This window comes from Sylvia atricapilla, chromosome 3 (genome assembly GCF_009819655.1).
Source record: "Sylvia atricapilla isolate bSylAtr1 chromosome 3, bSylAtr1.pri, whole genome shotgun sequence".
Lineage (NCBI taxonomy): Eukaryota > Metazoa > Chordata > Aves > Passeriformes > Sylviidae > Sylvia > Sylvia atricapilla.
This window is the reverse complement of record NC_089142.1, coordinates 76,047,683-76,065,822: the sequence shown is the minus strand read 5'-3', so window position 1 is coordinate 76,065,822 and position 18,140 is coordinate 76,047,683. Positions and strand designations below refer to the sequence as shown.

At 41.8% G+C, this 18,140-nt stretch overlaps 1 protein-coding gene across 13 annotated transcripts in view; it reads left to right on the top strand.

Moving 5' to 3' along the window:
- The first annotated feature begins 843 nt into the window (after positions 1–843).
- QKI (QKI, KH domain containing RNA binding) overlaps positions 844–18,140 on the top strand; it is a 147,981-nt gene continuing 130,684 nt past the window's right edge. For 5 of the 13 annotated variants that reach the window (XR_010743248.1, XR_010743249.1, XM_066315841.1 and 2 more), the window contains exon 1: positions 844–1,640. Coding sequence is in view for 11 of the 13 variants with exons in the window: in XM_066315841.1 (XP_066171938.1) it covers positions 1,499–1,640 (142 nt within the window). In the remaining 2 variants the exon portion in view is untranslated. Of the gene's footprint in view, positions 1,641–3,539; positions 4,081–18,140 lie in introns of all 13 variants that reach the window. The other 8 variants (XM_066315846.1, XM_066315844.1, XM_066315848.1 and 5 more) reach the window with 5 other exon arrangements.

The following is an 18,140-nucleotide window of genomic DNA, read 5'->3' as shown; positions in this document are numbered from 1 at the left end:
AGCCCTGCCGGGGCGGCTCGGAGCTGGGCAGGCCGCCATCCGGCCCGGGCTGCCGGCCGGGGCAGCGCCAGCGCGGACCTACCCCGGCCCTCTCCGCGCCCCGCGGGGGCTCCCGGGGCCCCGCAGCCGGGGAGAGCGGCTCCCGGCGGCCCCGCGTCTCCCTCCCCGTCCCGCCGCGGAGCCGCTCAGCGGCCGGCTGCCGGGGCACGCAAGCGGCTTCCCCGCGGTTCCGCCTTCCCCGCGCGGCCCCGGGACCGACCGGGAATCGCTCCTCGCGCCGTCCGCGCCGCCCACCGCCCTCGCGCGCACGCGCGGCCGCGGCCCCCGCGCGCACCTGCCCCCTCCCCCCGCCCGCCACGCGACACCGGGGCCGCGCGGAGCGGCGGGAGCGCGCGCGCCCCGGCGGGGCTCTCCCCGCCCCCGGGAGGAGAGCGCACGTGACGCGTCCCCGCCCCGGAGGCGCCGCGCCGCGACTTTGTTTGGGAGAGTTCCGTGCGCGCGCGCGTGTTTCCGCGCGGCGGGGCCGGGCGGGAGCCGCACGGGAAGCCGGCTATCCTCCCGCCGCCGCCCCGGGGCCCCGGGGAGGGACGGAGGGGAAGGAGGGAGGGACAGCCACGGCTCCGCCAAGCGGCGCTGCCGCCGCCGCCGGGCAGCGTCCGCCCCGCCCTCGGCCCCGCCCCCGGCGTGTCCCACCCCCGCGGGCCCTGCCCCCTCCCCTCCTGCCGCCGCCGCCGCTGCTGCCAGCGCAGCCTGAACTGAAGCGAACTCCGGAGCGAACTGAGGAGAAGTGAGGAGGCGGCGGCGAGGCTGAGACTCAGCAGCTACAGGCGGCGGCGGCGGCAGCGGCAGCAGCAGCGGCGGCGGGAGGGCGGGCGGGCGGGAGGCGGAGAGGAGGAGGAGGAGGAGGACACACGCCAGGCGCAGCGCGGCGGCAACAACAGCAGCGGCGGCGGCAACAGCGGGGAGACACCGGCGGCGGCTCCTCGGAAGCGGCAGCCGCGCCAGCAGCGCCCGCCCGCCCCGCGCGTCCCCTCCCTCCCTCCCTCCCCCGCCGCGGAGACAGGGGGCAGCGCCGAGAGGAGAACCGGGCTCAGCCTGTGTGTGCGCGGGAGGAGGAGGAGGAGGAGGGGGGACACACCGAGGACTGCGCCGGCCGAGGGCGCGCGGAGCAGGGAAGCGGCGGCGGCACCGAGAGGCGGCGGCGGGTCCTTGTGCCCGGAGAGGAGGGCGCAGCCCGCACGGGGGTTTCTACCGAGTTTCCTCTTTTTTTTTTCCTTTTTTTTTTTTCGGTCCCTGGGACTCAGCGGCGGGTCTGCGTTTGTCTCCGGATTTGAATCCTCCTCCTTCTCCTCCTTCCTCGGGGAAGCTCCCCTCCCCGCCCCCTCCCCTCCCCCACCGCCTCCCTGCCCGCCCGGATCCAGCCGGGCGCCCCGTGCCGCGGTCGCCTTGCTCGGCAGAGCTGCTGCGGGCGCTCGCCGTCTCTGCGCGGGCTTGGAATATGGTTGGGGAAATGGAAACCAAGGAGAAGCCGAAGCCGAGCCCCGATTACCTGATGCAGCTGATGAACGACAAGAAGCTGATGAGCAGCCTCCCCAACTTCTGCGGGATCTTCAACCACCTCGAGAGGCTGCTGGACGAAGGTAAAGGCGCTGGCCCGGCCGCCCCCTCCCCCGCCCCGCCGCCCTGCCCTGCCTCCCCCGGCCCGGGGATCCCGCTCGGCCCCCCGCCCCGGCCCGGCGGCGCGGCGGGGCGGCCCGGGGCCTGTTCCGCTCTCCCCGCTGCTCCCCGCACGCTCCCGGCCCCGGCTGGGAGCCGAAAACAAAGGGGAAGTGCGGGCTCTCCCCGCCCTGGCCGCCGTCGCGCGGTGCCGGAGGACTCGGGGAGCGAGTGGGAGGGGAGAGGCAGCCCCGGCCGCGCGGGTCCCCGATCCCCCGGAGGGTTTTCCCCCCCAATTTTTCCTTTCTTTTTTTTTTTTTTTTTTTTAATTTTCCTTTTTTTTTTTTTTTCCCCTTTTTCTTTTTCCCCTTTTCCGCACTATCTCCTTAAACCGGGGGAAGGGTAACTCCAGCACGGAGGGGAGGGAGCGAGGAGAGGAGCTGAGGAATGCGCTCTGGGGGAAGGCAGGGAGGAGGGGAAAGGCTGGCTGGCGGCGGGCGCTGCCCTCCCTCCATCCCTCCCTCCCGCGGCGGGGGACACTGGGGTCCTGCCGGCGCCCGCGGAGCGCTCCGCCGCCCGGCCCTGGGCCCCCGCCGGGGGGGCGCGGGGTGTTTGGTTTCGGGATTCGGCTCTTCTGGAAGCTGCTTGGGCTTGAATGACTAAGGCGGAGGGGGGCTGAGCTCTTTCTTCAGCTCCAGATCTACCCCACCCCGAACCGGCCACAAACTAATCGCGATTTTCCTATATCGCGAGGGAAGCGAGCAAATTCTTCTCTCGGCTGTCCTTACCTTTTAAAGAAACTTAACTTGAAAGACTCCTACGTGTGAGTTTAGTGAAGGGGGAGAAACAAAAAGGATTACGAAATTGCCTGGTCCGCTCCTGCCAAACGTCCATCCCGGCCCCGCACCCGCTGCTGGCACGGCGCGGGGCCCCCTCCATACCCCCAGTTTTTCCCCTCATAACTTTGTTTCGGATTGAGTTTTCACAAATAAGTAATCATGCTTTAGAAATCAAAAAGGAAAGTGCGACCTGGGAACTTCCTGTGTCCCATACGTTTTCCCACTACAGTAACAGACCCACTGTGTATGAAAAATCAGGTGAAACACTTGTTCTTAGCATTTTAAATTCGCCTTGTAGTCGAGTTCATGGATTTGTTTTTCTTGTAATAGGCATTTCCTTTCCTATGACTTTAAATCTAGGCTTTCTGGAGAGTTAGACCTGTTTATTTAATCTTACTTGGTAGCGTTGTAGAATACGATATATCCATACATTATTTATACAGTTTCAACTTGTTGGCATTCTTACTATGAAGTACTGATTTTCGAGATTTTGAGTTAGGGTTCTTGTTTGCGGATGTATTCCTCCTGGCTAAAAGAAGTTTGGGAAGTTGTTGACCTCGGAAGATGAAAGAACTGGTTATATTTGGTAGAACAACTCCCCGCCCTCTGCCAAGACTGTAAAAATGAGATAGCGATTGTAGTATGACGCAAAAATAGCATGTCGAGAAAATGCTGCCTTCTGAAATAAATGATAGAGGAGTTTAAAAAAACCTAAACATACTGAAATATGGATTGTGGGAAGCATTATAATGGGAGAGTCTATTTTTATTTTCAAGACACTTGGCGGAGTTTGAATTTATATTGGAGCAAATGTGGAGTGAAAAGCAAAACTGTTTAGAACTTACATTCTTGGGCACCACAGTGAGCAACCTCTTCAGAATTGTTAAATTTACAGTAAACATCGAGAAGAAACTTGACCGAGAAGACCCCTTTATAGCACAAATGAGCCTTCCAGAAGCTTGATAACGGATTTTTAAATTCTTGAATCTCTTCAACTTTATGTATTTGGCCAGAGGAGGCCTGAAGCTGTTTTTTTATTTTCAGAGAACAAAAGGAAGAAAAACATTTCCCGATGTGAAAAGGACACTGAAAAAGGAATTCCTGAAATACTTCTATCTTGTTATATATTTTGAAATAGTGAAAACTCTGGAAGTCTGTTTGCAAAGTGTTGGAGTTCCGAAACAAGGGCTCTCGTGTCTCTTGCTAACGAAGTTTAAGGACTGTGTCGGAACTGTTCTTCACTCTCTTCTTCAAAAGAAAAGCAAATAAAATACAATCTGTGTTCCTAAATGGTCTCTGGAAGAAGCCTGCTATCCCTTTAAGCTTTTCTGCTTTTCCTGTTTACGTTGGCAATTGGGTGGAAGTATTGTGGAGGCAGAAAACTTTTTGGAATGTTGAAAAAAAAGTTTCATGCAAATCTAGTAAATTGCTTCAAGACTTCAGAATTTGAACACTAAGGGGCGCCAGTTATTTTTTTTTCTGAGGCGTGAGTCCGCAAGCACCACTATTGACTCGGGCAGTAAATTTATCAAATTTACTGGTAGAAGACGCTGAAGAATGACAAAATACTTGTGGATTTGTGCAGGTATCTGTATTTGCATGGACCTCCACGTGTTGTATACTTACAAGGCTGTATTACACAGGTGGAATAGGCAGTAGCAGTGAACAGTTGAGAAGTTGGAACAACTGCTTCTGTGTAAAACACCTATCCTGGTTACCATTGAGGGGCTATGTTAAATATCTTGAACTGTATGCTCCACTGACATCCTCCAGCAGAACGGTTTTGTAATAGTGACCTACAGGTTTGCTGGAGAAGTCTGCAGGATTTAATGTGCTTACTGAAACGTGTATTATTTCGTGGTTTTGTCAGTTGTTTCCTGGCACCCTTGAGAATACCAAGTATTTGGGGCAAGTGCGTGTATATATATATAGGTATATGTAATCTAAAAATAAAGTTACAGGGTTCACATTCCCTTTTTTCCCCCTCTGCCCTGTAATTCGATTTGCTTCTTCTAGTTTGTTGTTGTGTGCTTTAGGTAGGTGGAGTTTTATTTTTGAGTTATAATACAACTATTTTCCTGAAGGTTTTGTTTATGCTTGAGAAGAATAATATTATGATCAGCCATTGTCTTTCATTTTGTGTGCTGATTAAAATGAAGAAATAAAGTCACAACCCTAAGAATTCAAACAAATAAAAGATGGGATTGCTTTCCTTACTGGAATGCTAGGGTAGTTATTTTTATTATTATTTATTTATTGTTAAATGCCAGTATTTAAAAGCAGAACTCAAATGGGCTTCTGCTGTGATTCCTTCTTGTAATTGTATGCAGCACGAGATAGAGACCTGTGGGTTTAGGTGAACAGTACATCTACTCTAGTTAGGTTACAGAATGTACATCTGCTTTTTGGGGGGCCATTTCTGTGCTGTGTGTATTATCCAAAGCATGTTTTTATTTCTGAACTCAATCCTACTTTTTGATCTTTGTTTTAGTGCTTAAAATTTTAGTATTTAAGTTAGTGGCTAAGTCTCTGTCTTGCAACATTTTCTTTTTGAAGATTAGCTTAAATGCAAGAAGTGTATTGAGGAAACCCTTTTTTTTTTTTTTTTTTTTTTTTAAAGAACTGCTTTCATAAAATGTGAAAGTTAGTTTTGTTTAGGTTACAGTTATTTTTCCATATGTGTGCTTTTAACTTGTGTGTAAATAAGGCTTCTGTGGATTAACAAGGATGTTTAAAGAGCACATCATAATAACTAGGAAGCTGAATTGTTTTTATCAGACTGGTGCAAACCTGTGGGAAGAGAGGGCTTTTCCTGAATGTGGAATAGGCTGTATTTCCTGTAATTGTTTGCACCATCAAATGTGACCCGATTTTTTTTTTTTTTTTTTTTTTTTGCATAAGCTTTTGAGATACTAACTTTTATGATGTTAAGTTAGATTTTTTTTTTTTTTTTTGACAACTTGTATATTTTAATGCTCCCCTTTGTGGACAGTGAATGGAGTTGTACCTGTTTTCATGCACTGGTTTTAAAAACTGAATTGGACATTTCAAACCCCTCATTAGCATGTTGACAGATAGAAATTAATGAGGTACTTCAGTTGTATTCTTTCAGCAGACTATGAACTAAAGTGCCTGAACTATTAACTGAGATCTGAGTAATCTCATTTTTAAATTTACATTTTGTTTTCTAAAACCTGTAAGTGCTTAAACTGTTGCACCTGGTTGGAATGTACACAGATGAGACTGTGGTCTGAACTGTTTTCATAGAGAGATTGATGTGGACTTTATCAAGAATTAATTTTTCCTCGGTAACCGGTACCTCAGAACCTTATGTCTCCCCTTCAAAACTGTGTTGAAGGTGACTTAAAACCGTGTTTAACTTTAAATGTAAAGTAACCATACATCTAGCTATTGGAAATAAATCTAATTTTCTGTCGAATAGACTGCCTCTTTCTGTCTGCCAGGTATAACAAAGCTAGTGTAAAAACATCCAAGTAGGCAATATGAGGATAAATTTTTCGTGAATATTTCTCTCTCTGTTTAGTTTTCTCACTGAGAAAAGTGCCTGTGAACTTGGAGAGCTTAGTGTCCAAGAGTGCAGTTTTTTGCATCAGTCTGGTTGTATTAACCAAAATGTCTGCGTGAAGTAGGGCTGAAGAACCGTGTTCTGGTGTTGTAAGTGAGTTCTCCCTGGGAAGTTATCTAGTTACTTTTGTACATGACCTTATTGTTTGTGATTATGTAAATGTAGCCTGTGCTTAGCTAGGCTTTTGCTGACTTGTCAGATTTGATGGAGGGGCACTGGCCGCATTAGCATGTCAGTTTTTTCAGTTGTATCGGATCTTGCAATAGACTCCCATTAATTCATTAAAAACGTGCTTCTTAATGCAGGGATGAATATTCTTTGGGATAAAGGCCTTAGGAAAGATGTTTGCCCAGAATTGTCTCAGACTAATTTTTAAACTTGGTGTATTAATGCTAAATTTGTCAAAGCAGCATGCCACAAAAGCATTGAGTATTGTTTGTCTGCTGTTTATCATTAGTACTCTTTTGAATTTGGTTATTTAATTATCTCTTAAAACTTAATGGTCTGAGGTGTTTTTCTGATTTACGAACATGTTGTAATAACAAGGTTGCAATGCTTCTAGACCTTGTATTCAGAAACCTTGTAAGAGCTATTTTGAGGTGTAGGTGTTTGGTTATTTTTTGGCGGGGGGGAGGGAGCGGCTTTAATACCTTGGCACAGCCTCTTAAAATACCAAACCAAAAGCTCCATTGCACTTAAGAAACAGTGTGGCCTTTTTTTGGGCTTGTGGAAAATTATTTAAGACGGCAACAGTTCAGTTCTTTTTAAAATACGTTTTTTTTGGAGCCGTACCTGCAGCATTTATAGGATTGCAGTCACCTGGCATGTAACAAAAAAAAAAGGTATTTTTTAACTGATACGAGTTTTAAGTTAGTAAAATAGTTATTTTAGGCTCATGCTTTGAAAGTAGATTGTTCACTGTTGCATACCAATAATTGATTGGTAAAATACCTGTCATTGGATTTTATTTTTTTTTAAATAAGAGTAACCACAGTAGACTTAGTTCTGTCCAGGAGCGGCTGATTTGTTAAGCTGGGAGAAGCCTGTTTGAATGTATCGTTCTTGTTTAGTGTAACTTGTTCACGAAGGGTGGAATTGAGTTGGATTTTCCTTCTCTGAAATTGAACGCGGTCATTTCTAAAATGTCTGGTGTTGTATAAAAAATCCCTTGCCATGGTTAGAAACAATCGACCGAGTGCAGATTAGGTTGGGGAGTGGCGCGCAGCACTTTCGTGACACACAAGGGGAAGAACTGGAGATGTGTTGGTTAATATTATAGTAAAATGGGAAAAAAACCCCCTAAACCAACCACCACCAACTGAGAGAAACTCTGTGGATTTTAAGAGAACGCTTAGAATGTCCCAATTATGAAATTGGAGTTTACATCCATCAACAGACAGAAGGAAGTTGCTGATGTTGGATTAGTGCTGTGGGTGTGAAGAGCAGGCTAGACATGGTGGTCACTTTCGTGGGTTAGTAATGTTTTTGACCAGTTTCAGTCATTCTTAGATTAAAACTTTCTTTCCTCTTGGTACACCGTATAATGCCAGGTCAGGAATGGGTTGCTTACAATGATTTGAATTGGGTAGACTTTGTTAGATGAGCAAAAGTATGTTTGAATTGTCTTTAGTTACTGTCTGTAACCGTAAAATGTTCTCCATTTTTGGGAATGCACACTGATGCAGGTATCCTATTAATTAGATGTATTATTAGATGCTGATACGGTGTATTTCTGTGGCTGACAGGATAGACCTGTGCTAACATTAATTACCAGACCATCCTGACAGCTCAGGCTGATTGAAGTACAGCAGGAGTCTGCCATGGGAACTGATGGTTTATATTTGACTGCTTATATGGAATGTTGGGGGGCTGGAGAGGGGGAGGTGGGGGAAATGCCTTGCCAGGAGAGCTGTGAACTAATGAAATGCCCTCATTTGCTGACCCTTGTCTTTATTGAAACATAACTCACAACTTCTCATCCTGGCTGTGTGAATTTTTCTGTATTTATTTTAGTCAGAATGGGGACTATGAAAATCTTCTGTTGATTTTGACATGTCATTGAAATTTAATAATCCAGTGCTAAGAAAACAAGTAGGAACAGTAAAGCTGCTAATGTTTTTAATCTCACTATGCAGTTGGTTAGGTCGGTAGAAGTACCGCACAAGCCAAGTCTGTGGCTTGCTAGCAAGAAGGTCCATGTGGGACATTGAAATTACTGTTTGAATGCTGGAACAGGTAATAATAGGTGTAATGTTTGTACTCTGCATTATATACCTTTGCTCTGCTAAGACAAAGAGTGGGGCTGCTGAAAGCTGGCAACATTACATTTTTAGTTTTGACTTCAGACAATATCCTGTATAACCCTGTACAATGCAGTTAAAGTAATGTCCAGGTTTGTGTTTCTTTTGGTTGTTTTTGTTGGAAACGTTTAATAAAAGTGGAGTTAGCTTTTTAATAGCAGAGGTTTAATTTTTTGAGACAATTTATGCATGAATGAACAGAACAGCTGTGACAACATTACAGAGAAATAATATCTGGCTTCATTAGCAGAACTGTTCTCCACTGTGTTATTCTTGCTTGCATTTGAAAGTGTCTTTTGCAGACTAGCTGGGTGTCTGTGAACAAGACAACGCAGGTTGAAGTGGAGTTGTGTTGCTGAAACCTTTGCTGTCTGAGTTCGGCACTAGAAGTTGCAGCTTTTTTGATCTCTGCAGTTATTTTAGTGATGTTAGTGGTTGGAATTAGTGTGGTAATGCTAGCAGGCTTTTTTATTTATTTTTTTCTTGTGGTTTGAAATAGTGAGTAGAAATTGAAAATACATTTTCAGTTACTTTTCATTTGAGAATTGATTTTTTTTTTAAATACTTGGTGTCAAATAGTAGATTTTGTTTCTCAGTTCAATGCGAAAAATCGTTCTCTTGAAGGGAAATGGCAGTAGGTAGCTATTGATGTTTTAATGTTTTTGGTGGTGCATAGTTGAGTAGCACCCTGGAAGTCAATTTTTTTAATTGCTTTTAAAAATATTTTTGACTGTTTTGCAGCTGCACTTGAATACTTTTACTTCACTCCTCTCTGTAGTTGGAGGGTTTTTCTGTATTTCCAGAGCAAGGTTTCGATACTTTGTCCTATAATCAAGGTGCTCCGGGAAGTGCCCGTGCGGGGAGGTCCTCCGGATACCCTTTATTAGAAGGGATAAACCATAAAGCAGTTTGGGTGATAACTCACTGAAATCTGAGGGTGTGAATGGTTGGGACTGTTAACACTTCCATGGTGTGTAGCCTTACAGATGTTGACGTTTCTTTAAGAAATGAAATCATCACATGATGAACAATTAAAATCTCGTTACTTTGCCAGGGAAGTTACTTTTAGGTAATCTCGGGAGTAATGCATCAGAGTGGTTGCTGATGTCAGAGCAGAGGCAGGGAAAGATAATACAGTATTTTGTACTCTTGTCTGGTGGATCAGTTTCTGGCTTAAAAGGTCAGCTGATATTCTGTACCAGTCAGGGTTTTTTTGAGTTTGTTTTTGTGTGGTGCTGGCTTTCTTTTCAGATGGATCAGAGCTGTGATCTCACTCCCCGTGTGTGATCTCAGAGCAGCTGTGTTGGCACGGTGGCTGAGGTGGCTCGATACTAAAGATGTAGAGCAGTGCCTTGGGGAGAGAAATGCATTTGCTTAAACATTTACTTAAAAGCCCGAAGCTCCTAATTGATGTCAACTGATTGTGCATCTGGTCCATTCAGAATTTAAAGGATGTGCTTATTTGCAGACTAGCTGACACTAGATGGAAGTCAGACTTTGCTGAATTCTTCAAACCCTTTGGTTGTTGAAATAATGAACCTACATGGGATTTTTTTCTAATTCTGATTAAAGAATTGATTTAGAAATCTCTGTAGCCATTAGTTTGTCAAAATGTCCTTTCCTAGCTACGGTATATTTTTTTCATTAATGTGTAAGTGCCTGAAATTTTAAGAAATAAGCAACGGATTTGCTAGCACAAGTATTAATACGATCCTAATGTTGTGCTTCATAAGTTTAAATGGCAGCTGAACTAAAATATTCAGCTCGTGTTGCATAATATTTGCATTTATTTATCAGACTTCGAAGCAGTAGCAAATCAGTTAATATTCTTCTCAATGCAGCTTAATTTAATAGCCTGCAAATAATTATATTAAAAGCTGATGCACCATTTTCAGTTTTTAGATGCAGAGCAGGCCAAATCCACTTCTCTTTGCTGTGGATATCTTGGGTTTCTTTGCAGGAACGGGGAGGAGGAGGAGAACACAAGAAAAACATTCTCTGACCCGATGCTGTTTGCTTTTGAACAGCATTGCTGATCCTACTGCTTTTAGTTAGTTTCAGTTTGTCTCAATTTGAAGGAGCATGAGCTGCACCCCTCCGGCATAAAACAACTTGGACAGCTTCTCAGAAAGTTGCTGCAGTCGTCAGCCCCCGCCCAAACTTACAAAATAACTTTGCCTAAATACTACATGTACAATCTGTTGTCAGGCGTGTTCCCGTAACAGTTGGTTTGTGTGTTAAAGTTGAAGGTTAAAATGCTGTAATAGGCCCAGCTGTCTTGTTTAAAGTGTGATGTTTTCGCTGTGAAGATTGGCTGTGCAGTGAGAACGTGGTGTGTGTCAGACATTGGTAGAGACAAGCTGTTGATAGTTCTTTAATTGCTTAAGTATCTTATCATCTATAAAGATAAGTATAGTCAGAGAGGCTCATATACAGTCAGTTTACGAGGGAATTACTGCTGCTTTAAATCACTTGAGGCTTTTATGGAAATCTGATACTGCCTCTGAATCAACCTGAAGCAAGAGTTGTTGTGCACATTCTTTTGTTCCCACTTTTCGTGTAGTTATGTCAACTTTCTGCTCAAATAGAGTTGAACAGAATCTGAGCTCAGGTGATGTGGTAGGGATCAGAAATGAATTCTAGCGAAGATTGTGTCAGGAAGATGGGGATTGTATGTGTATTAAAACATCTTCAGAGAGGATACTTTGGTATCTCAGGTATAAGATCAGTGACTGTAATTGTGTTTAGAAGGGAATTATATTTGGCTGTTCTAATAACATGTTTACAGAGATTTGAGTCATATTTTGAATTTTCTTCCCATGGTTTTGTGTTCGTTCTCTGGATAAATTTTGTTTTTTTTTTTCTGACAAGATTAGCATAATCCTTTATGAATAAAAAAACCCCAAAAACCAACCAACCAAACAAAAAAAAAACCCCCCAACAAACCGCCAGAAAAAAGATCACCTAAAGATCAAATCCATCTTAGAAGGGAGAAAAAGTATAATTTGCTTTTTGAGAAAAAGCTTATTAAAGTTATGAACTTCAGAATTTTTTTAGAGACCTGTGGAATTTAAGATATATACTGACATTTTGAGGGGGAGGAGGGGGAAAACTTATCTATATCATCTTAATTATAGGGTTAATTGAGGTTAAACTGTATATGGATTAAAGTATTTCCAACTTCTGATAATTGGGGTGTAGCTTCCAGGGAAACAAGGGATTATGTGGAAGCTCTGTCTATAGGTGATGGGGTACATAAACGTAGTGCCTATTGATTTAGTAACTCTATGTTATTCATAACTATTCATGAGGAATCATGTTGGTTCCAAATGGGAGGTTTAATGCACACCGGGGGCACTTGGTAGTGCTGAGTTTTAATACTGTTAAGCGTCTTCAGCAAGGTATTCTTGCATCAGCCTCGGATTAACATGGGATGAATAACAGAGCAATTCATCAGCTGGGCAGCTCTGAAGAGTGTCAGCAAGAAAGCTGACAATGATGAATTGGAGAGAGATGGATGCTGCAGTAGCTGGCTGGTCCAGGCAGCGCTGGGCTGTTGAGGGTTGGCAGTCGGTGTTCAGGTGTGCACAGAGTAATTCAGTGAGGAGGGACCACACGCTTGTGCTTGGCTGAATGGAAAGGAAACGCGTCCCTTCTACAATCCAAAACGATTACTAAATTCAGCAGCTTGAAATGACAGATGGACAACTGGTTTTTCGTTCATTGAAAAAGATTGACGTCAGTCTTTAGTATTGATAAACGTGAATTATGTGTTGAAGACAGACTTGTCGACTTCTTTTGATCTTGGCAGTCTCAGCAACCTTGTTTGGCTTCAAAAATCTGGATAAATTAACTTTGAGGCAGATCTGGTTTATTCTGAACTTAATTTTCCTTCAAGTTCTGTGTTAGCCTTTCTTAGATCTCACAGCTTCCAGTTGCTTTGTTCCTTCAATTACTGATTACTTTCAGTTTTAATTTTTTCCCCTCCAGGATAAAGAAAATAGTTGGGAATTTGAGGGGGGATTTTCTTCTATCAGCCTAATAGCATAACTAAGTGGTTTTTGTCATGTGCACAGGTCTTTCTAATCCCATTTAGTATGGTTTGTACTAGAATTGTTTTTGACTGCTTTTTTGTTATGTGAAATTGTTGAACACTTGATACATGGAGAACAGCTTAAAATAGTAATGTTCAAGTTCTTTACTTTATTTGGGCTCTTTGTATGAATTTTTTTCCGCCTGCTGACTGACTTTAGGTTACTAAACCTGTATGTACAGGCTTTCTGAGCCCGGAGCACGATTCAGTACTGAAATCTGTATCAAACATTTCAGTATGTTGTACAGCAGTCATAACTAGTATAGCGTAATGGTATATTACAGCATAAATTGCTGCACAGATTAAACTACATTTCTAGTACTTTTTTCTGGATTGAGCATCTGGGCTGCTGAAAGTTTTCAGCAGTCGTTAATAGCTACAATGTGTTAGTAAATAAGCCGAAGTATATTGTGATGTCTCCTTCCAACTTTTATTGTATGCTCTTAGTCTTAAATTTCAGATAAAAGACAGGATACTAATAAAGCACTAACATTTAAGGAGCTTTTTTCTTAGTCTAGTCATGGGTGAGTAGTTTTTCATAGGATGTAATATAGTTGAAAAAAACTTAGGCTGCTGTAAACTTTTATCTTTTCCCACACCCTCCCCCCATGGAAAGTTGGGGCTGCTTTTTCCCTGCATGGAAAGTGAAGGAATAAATACTGCTAGGAATGAAATCTGGATTATTTCCAGGCTGTTGAGCTAATTAATGAAACTTAATGCCACAAATATGGGTGCAATAGTATGCACCTATCAATGTTGATATAATGAAAAAATCAATAGAAAGGACACAGAACATTTTAAAAACACATTGCTGTATTAATAACTGCAAACATTTTATTATATGTTGGTTTTGAAACCATTATATGAAGGAAACAGAAAAATCATAATATATTTTCTTGAGCTCTGTAGTGTCTTTTTGCTCAGAAACTATTACTAATTTAAAAATTACACAACGATTAACTTAGCCTTCAAATGTTATAGTTTACACATTACACCTAAGAGAGACGGAGATATTTGTATTGAAGTTAATCTTTGCACAACCTACTCAAGATTTCCTTTGCATGTAGTGTCTTTTTCCAATGCAGCCTATGCTATTTTTCCTTTTGCTTGTCAGACTGAGCCACTCTAGCCATTCCTTGCCCATACCTTTTCTGACATAGCAAAGAATTACAAAGCAGGCATATTTCATTTTGCAGCACCATCAGTGAGACTGTGCAGTCACTGGGACAAAAAGTAACATCAAAGAGATTTTTTTTTCCTAAACTGAAGAGGTTGTATTTGGAAATTGCATGAAAACAAAACAGTCTTTGACATGAGACCTTTGAGACTGCTTTTTCTCTGAAGTAGACAGCATCTTTTCTGTTAGCAAAGTTAATGGAGCTAAGTGAAAAGCAATATGAGTTACCAGAATGGTGTTCTTCCATCTACTGTTTTCATGAAGAGTTGCTGCAGATAACAAAGAAAAAGGAAATCTCTTATTGGGAGATTTAAATAGGCTACACTGAGCCTTCACTTTTTACAGGGAACCTCTTGTTGTTATGTAAATGAGAAAGGTTGAAGACCACTGATTTAAGGACATTTGCATTATAGTAATTGTCTTGGCCATGGGCTAAAGTAAAAATTTGAAACAAGAAACTTCAAGGAGGTCAAAAAATAAAATCGTGCTCACCATTATGTGAACTGAAACTTTGACCGATCTGCATTTATTTTTCTTTTAGGACTTCCTGATGTTACATATTTACTGAGCTAGTGAGTATGATGATGTTTTCCCAAGTTGAAATGTAGAGAATCTAATTGTATTAATCTTTAGACTCTAATTTGCAGCACTGGAGCTCCAAAATGTTAATTACCAAGAATATGTATAAGAGATGTAACCTACTAAACTCAAATTGGTATGCTATTATTATAGAATAATTTCAGTAGTAAACTGTCTTTAAGTCATCTGAACCTTTCAATTTAAATTCCATTAAAATAGCCACACTGTTGTTATTTGTTAGCCAAAGGTATTAAGGCCAGTTCCAGATGCTCAAGTAGCTTTAGCTGTAAATATTTCAAGAAATGTTTCAAGTTTTCTGCCCCTTTCCCTGCCCCCCCCCCCAATAGAACCTGTTGTTCAGTGTTAGTGATAAATGAGCTTGAGAAAAAAAGAACTTACAAAAGAACTTACAACATGTTTAATACATAGTAGTCAAAGTACAGACCCTGCTAGCGTAGTAAGTCTGTTTTTTTAAATCAATCCTGAATATAAACTTCTAATTTCTAAGATCTTTTCTGGTGGATTTAAGAGATAGATGGAACTAGTGTAAAGAAAATCTATGCTGTGTTAAAAGCCTGTCAAATTCTGCTAAAAAATTACTTGAATTAAACTTAGTGTTCAGTTCAAATATTGGGTGTTTAGTTTCTATAGTGGATTGCATTTCTTTTGAACTTTTTTTTTTACTTTGTTCCTAAAAGAGACTGTTCTTCAGTGAGTTTGTTTGTCAGCTGAAGAGAAAATTGATGATTCTGTAGCTACTCCACAAAAACTTACATTATCTTCAGCATTCTAATTATGCAAGTAGCAGAGGTCTTGGCTACCAGACTGTTAAAATAAATATTAGTTTTGTTTTAATATTCTCTGTCTGTTTCTACCATGTGTGTATATAGGCACGAGTACACTCTATCTCCTGTGCTCTCTCCTTCCCCTGTACCTTTTGTGCTATTGGCACCTGTCAATACCTTTCCCTCACTGTAGTAGGAAGCACTTAGTGGGTTATAAACGTTACCTCTATGGGCAAGATTTAATATTGTTAGAATTGCTTATTTTTTCTAATGGAATTAAGAGTTATACACCAGGTTGCTGAAGTGTGAAGCCAGAGCAGTGGAGGGGGGAAATCTACTGTACTTCAATGAACTAAAATATTCTCTTTGTGGATGGAGACCACGTACATTAGAAACTCCAGCATTATACATCTTTAAAGTGGGTTTTTTTAAAATAAAACTGTCTGGTTTTAATAAATAATGTAAGCAGATTTCTATTTTCAACAGGAAGCAGAATTCATATTTGCATTTCTTAAAATGCAGCATTGAAATTTACTTCCAGAACATGGTGCACGTAATAATGCAAACTTGCACGGGGATATTTTTTTGTGCTAGTTGTTGCCTGTTGTCTGATATCTACTGGCATCTTGCAGAGGCACCTTCCTTTGTAATAAAACATGTTGTAGTAAATTCTACAGATTGTGACAAAACAGTAATCCTTCTTTCATCGTAGTTTCAGTTAGAAAAGCTCCAATCTCAATTTTTGCTGTAATGGCAGGAGGTAAACACTGCTGCTGCGTTATCTTATCTAGTTGATAATTTCATCTAATTGTCCCGGAACTTGTTGTGCCAACTGTTGAATGCACTGGGCTGTGAAATAATCGGAACTTCAGCTTGCAAATACCAAGCTATTGTTTTCAGTAGAGTTGAAATCTGCTTTCTATGCTACATTGCAGTGGAAACCAATTAGTTACAGTGTGACAAGATACCATTTTTTATTGCCAGAAGGGAGTTCTTGGTATTATTCTGAAACGTGAACAAATGTTTTTCAGTTTTTGCTGCAATTTAAGTTAATTTTGTAGGCAAATAGGACTAAAGAGCTCGTGGTTGTTTAATTTTGAATTTTAGCGTTAATGTTCACCAAATGGCTTCCCAGGTGATTTCTCTAATTTACAGTGATGCTAATGCCATGCAGTGTGTAATTTTTATTAGTCCCTGACGTCTGGATGGCACTTTCATTTCATTTCATGAGACCCATCTGGTACAGTGCAAAACTCAGTTATGCCAAGTTTAGTAATTTTTTGTATGTCCCCATAATTTACTTAAGTTTTAAACTTCTGACAGCTAGGTATCAGATTTATGCTTTGGCATATTTTTCTTGCGTTTTCCGAGGGCGTGTAAGAGTTGACCAGAAGAACATTCTTTGAAATGTTATCTTCACGTAACGTGGCCACATAAATTGAAATGACTTGAGAAGTTAGGTTGACTGTTGGGATACATCAGCTTTGTATGAGATACTGTTTGCTTACCTGATTAGAAAATATTTTTGAATACCTGTGCACGTGGTAAAAATGCACCATTTGAAGTACACCATTAGTTAAGATAACAGAGTAAAACTTAAATAAGCTAACGTGTGAAATTGTCATGCTGTGCATGTAGATTGGTTACCTCTAATAGAATTTGATCACCTTTCAGTGTGACCAATACAGCTGTTTCACAGGCTGGAATGACATTTTTGTGCTTCCTTTTTCGGTGAATACTAAAGGGTAATATTTTTAATTGCTTTCTACATATTATCTTTTATTGTTTTACTGCAATTTAAAGTCTCTTATTCAATAAAGTCCAGACCAAAATGAATTTAACTCCTGTTCTTCGTAGAGTTTTGGCATGTGGCTTTTACTTAGCTCTTACTCCTGTTTGTAGCTTTCACTTTGCTGCTCTGTCCTTCCAAGTAGTATATTTTTTTTTTTTTATTGAGGTACAAATTTTGCATTACATCCTGCTTAGCTCAGGTAGCATTTATAAAAAGCAAGCAAATTGAAGATTGGGCTTTTCCTTTTTATTATCTGAGGAGGACCTTAAAACATGTAGCATAGCAAGTATAAAATATTTTCTTTTCCTGAGTATTTTTCAGGCTTGTCCAAAAATATTTAACAGAAGATATATCATATGGAGGTGGGAAAAAGCAGTGGAAGTTTCTGAAAGAAGTTTGCAGGAAAGAAAGGGACACTTACTGTGACAAGAAAATGTATGTAACAAAAATTCATATCGAGTCTGCTTGCTCAAAAATACATTTTAGTAAGGAGTGCAAGGTGTATGTGAAGGTGCAGTCGGTATGAGGACAGATATTATTCTTAGAAATGTTTTGATTAATGCGAGTAGGCAAGTTTAATATGTCAACACTTGTTTTTAGACTGCTGACTTTTAGAAGCACTTAAACCCAGGAGTTGCAATGGTGGCTTTTGCTGGAAAAGTTGAACTAAAGGTACCATCTGTGAAGAAGTTCCTGTGAGGTATACCTGCTGTTAGGGCTTTTTCAGGTGAGCGATAGGTCCTTGCATTACATTGGAGATGCTAATGTCTGAATGGATGTGATGGCTGCCTTGGAATGATGCTGCTGTTAGCTGTGAAAAATGTCTTCCTTACGATTCTTGTGCAGCAGGCCATGGAGTGCAGCACATTTTTATAATAAAGGTGATGAATTTAATCGCAAACTGGCAGCCAAATGGAAATTGCAGACCTTGATACTGGGAGAAAATTGCCTATAAAGCAACTCCTGAGAGAGCAGGCTTTAAATTTATCCACCCATTTCGACATTGAGGAGAACACAGGAATTGCAGGGTATTTTGCTTGGGCTGTTTAGTTCAGATGGATGATACTTTAGGCTTCCTTTATTTAAGAACTAGCTACAGTGTTGCATGGTTTTGTTTTTTTTTTTAAACAAAATAAGTTTGACCTTTCTGCTTAAACTTTACACAGCAAGTAATTTGGAAAAAATCTGTTACTTTGTTTGCTTTGATGGCAAATATGCCTTGATACTTGCTGCTATTAAAAAGCAGGACCCATATTCTTAATCACTTGAAACTTAGCGACTGCCTCACAGATTTCCCCTTATGCCAGATTTAACCCTGATGTGATAGGAGAAC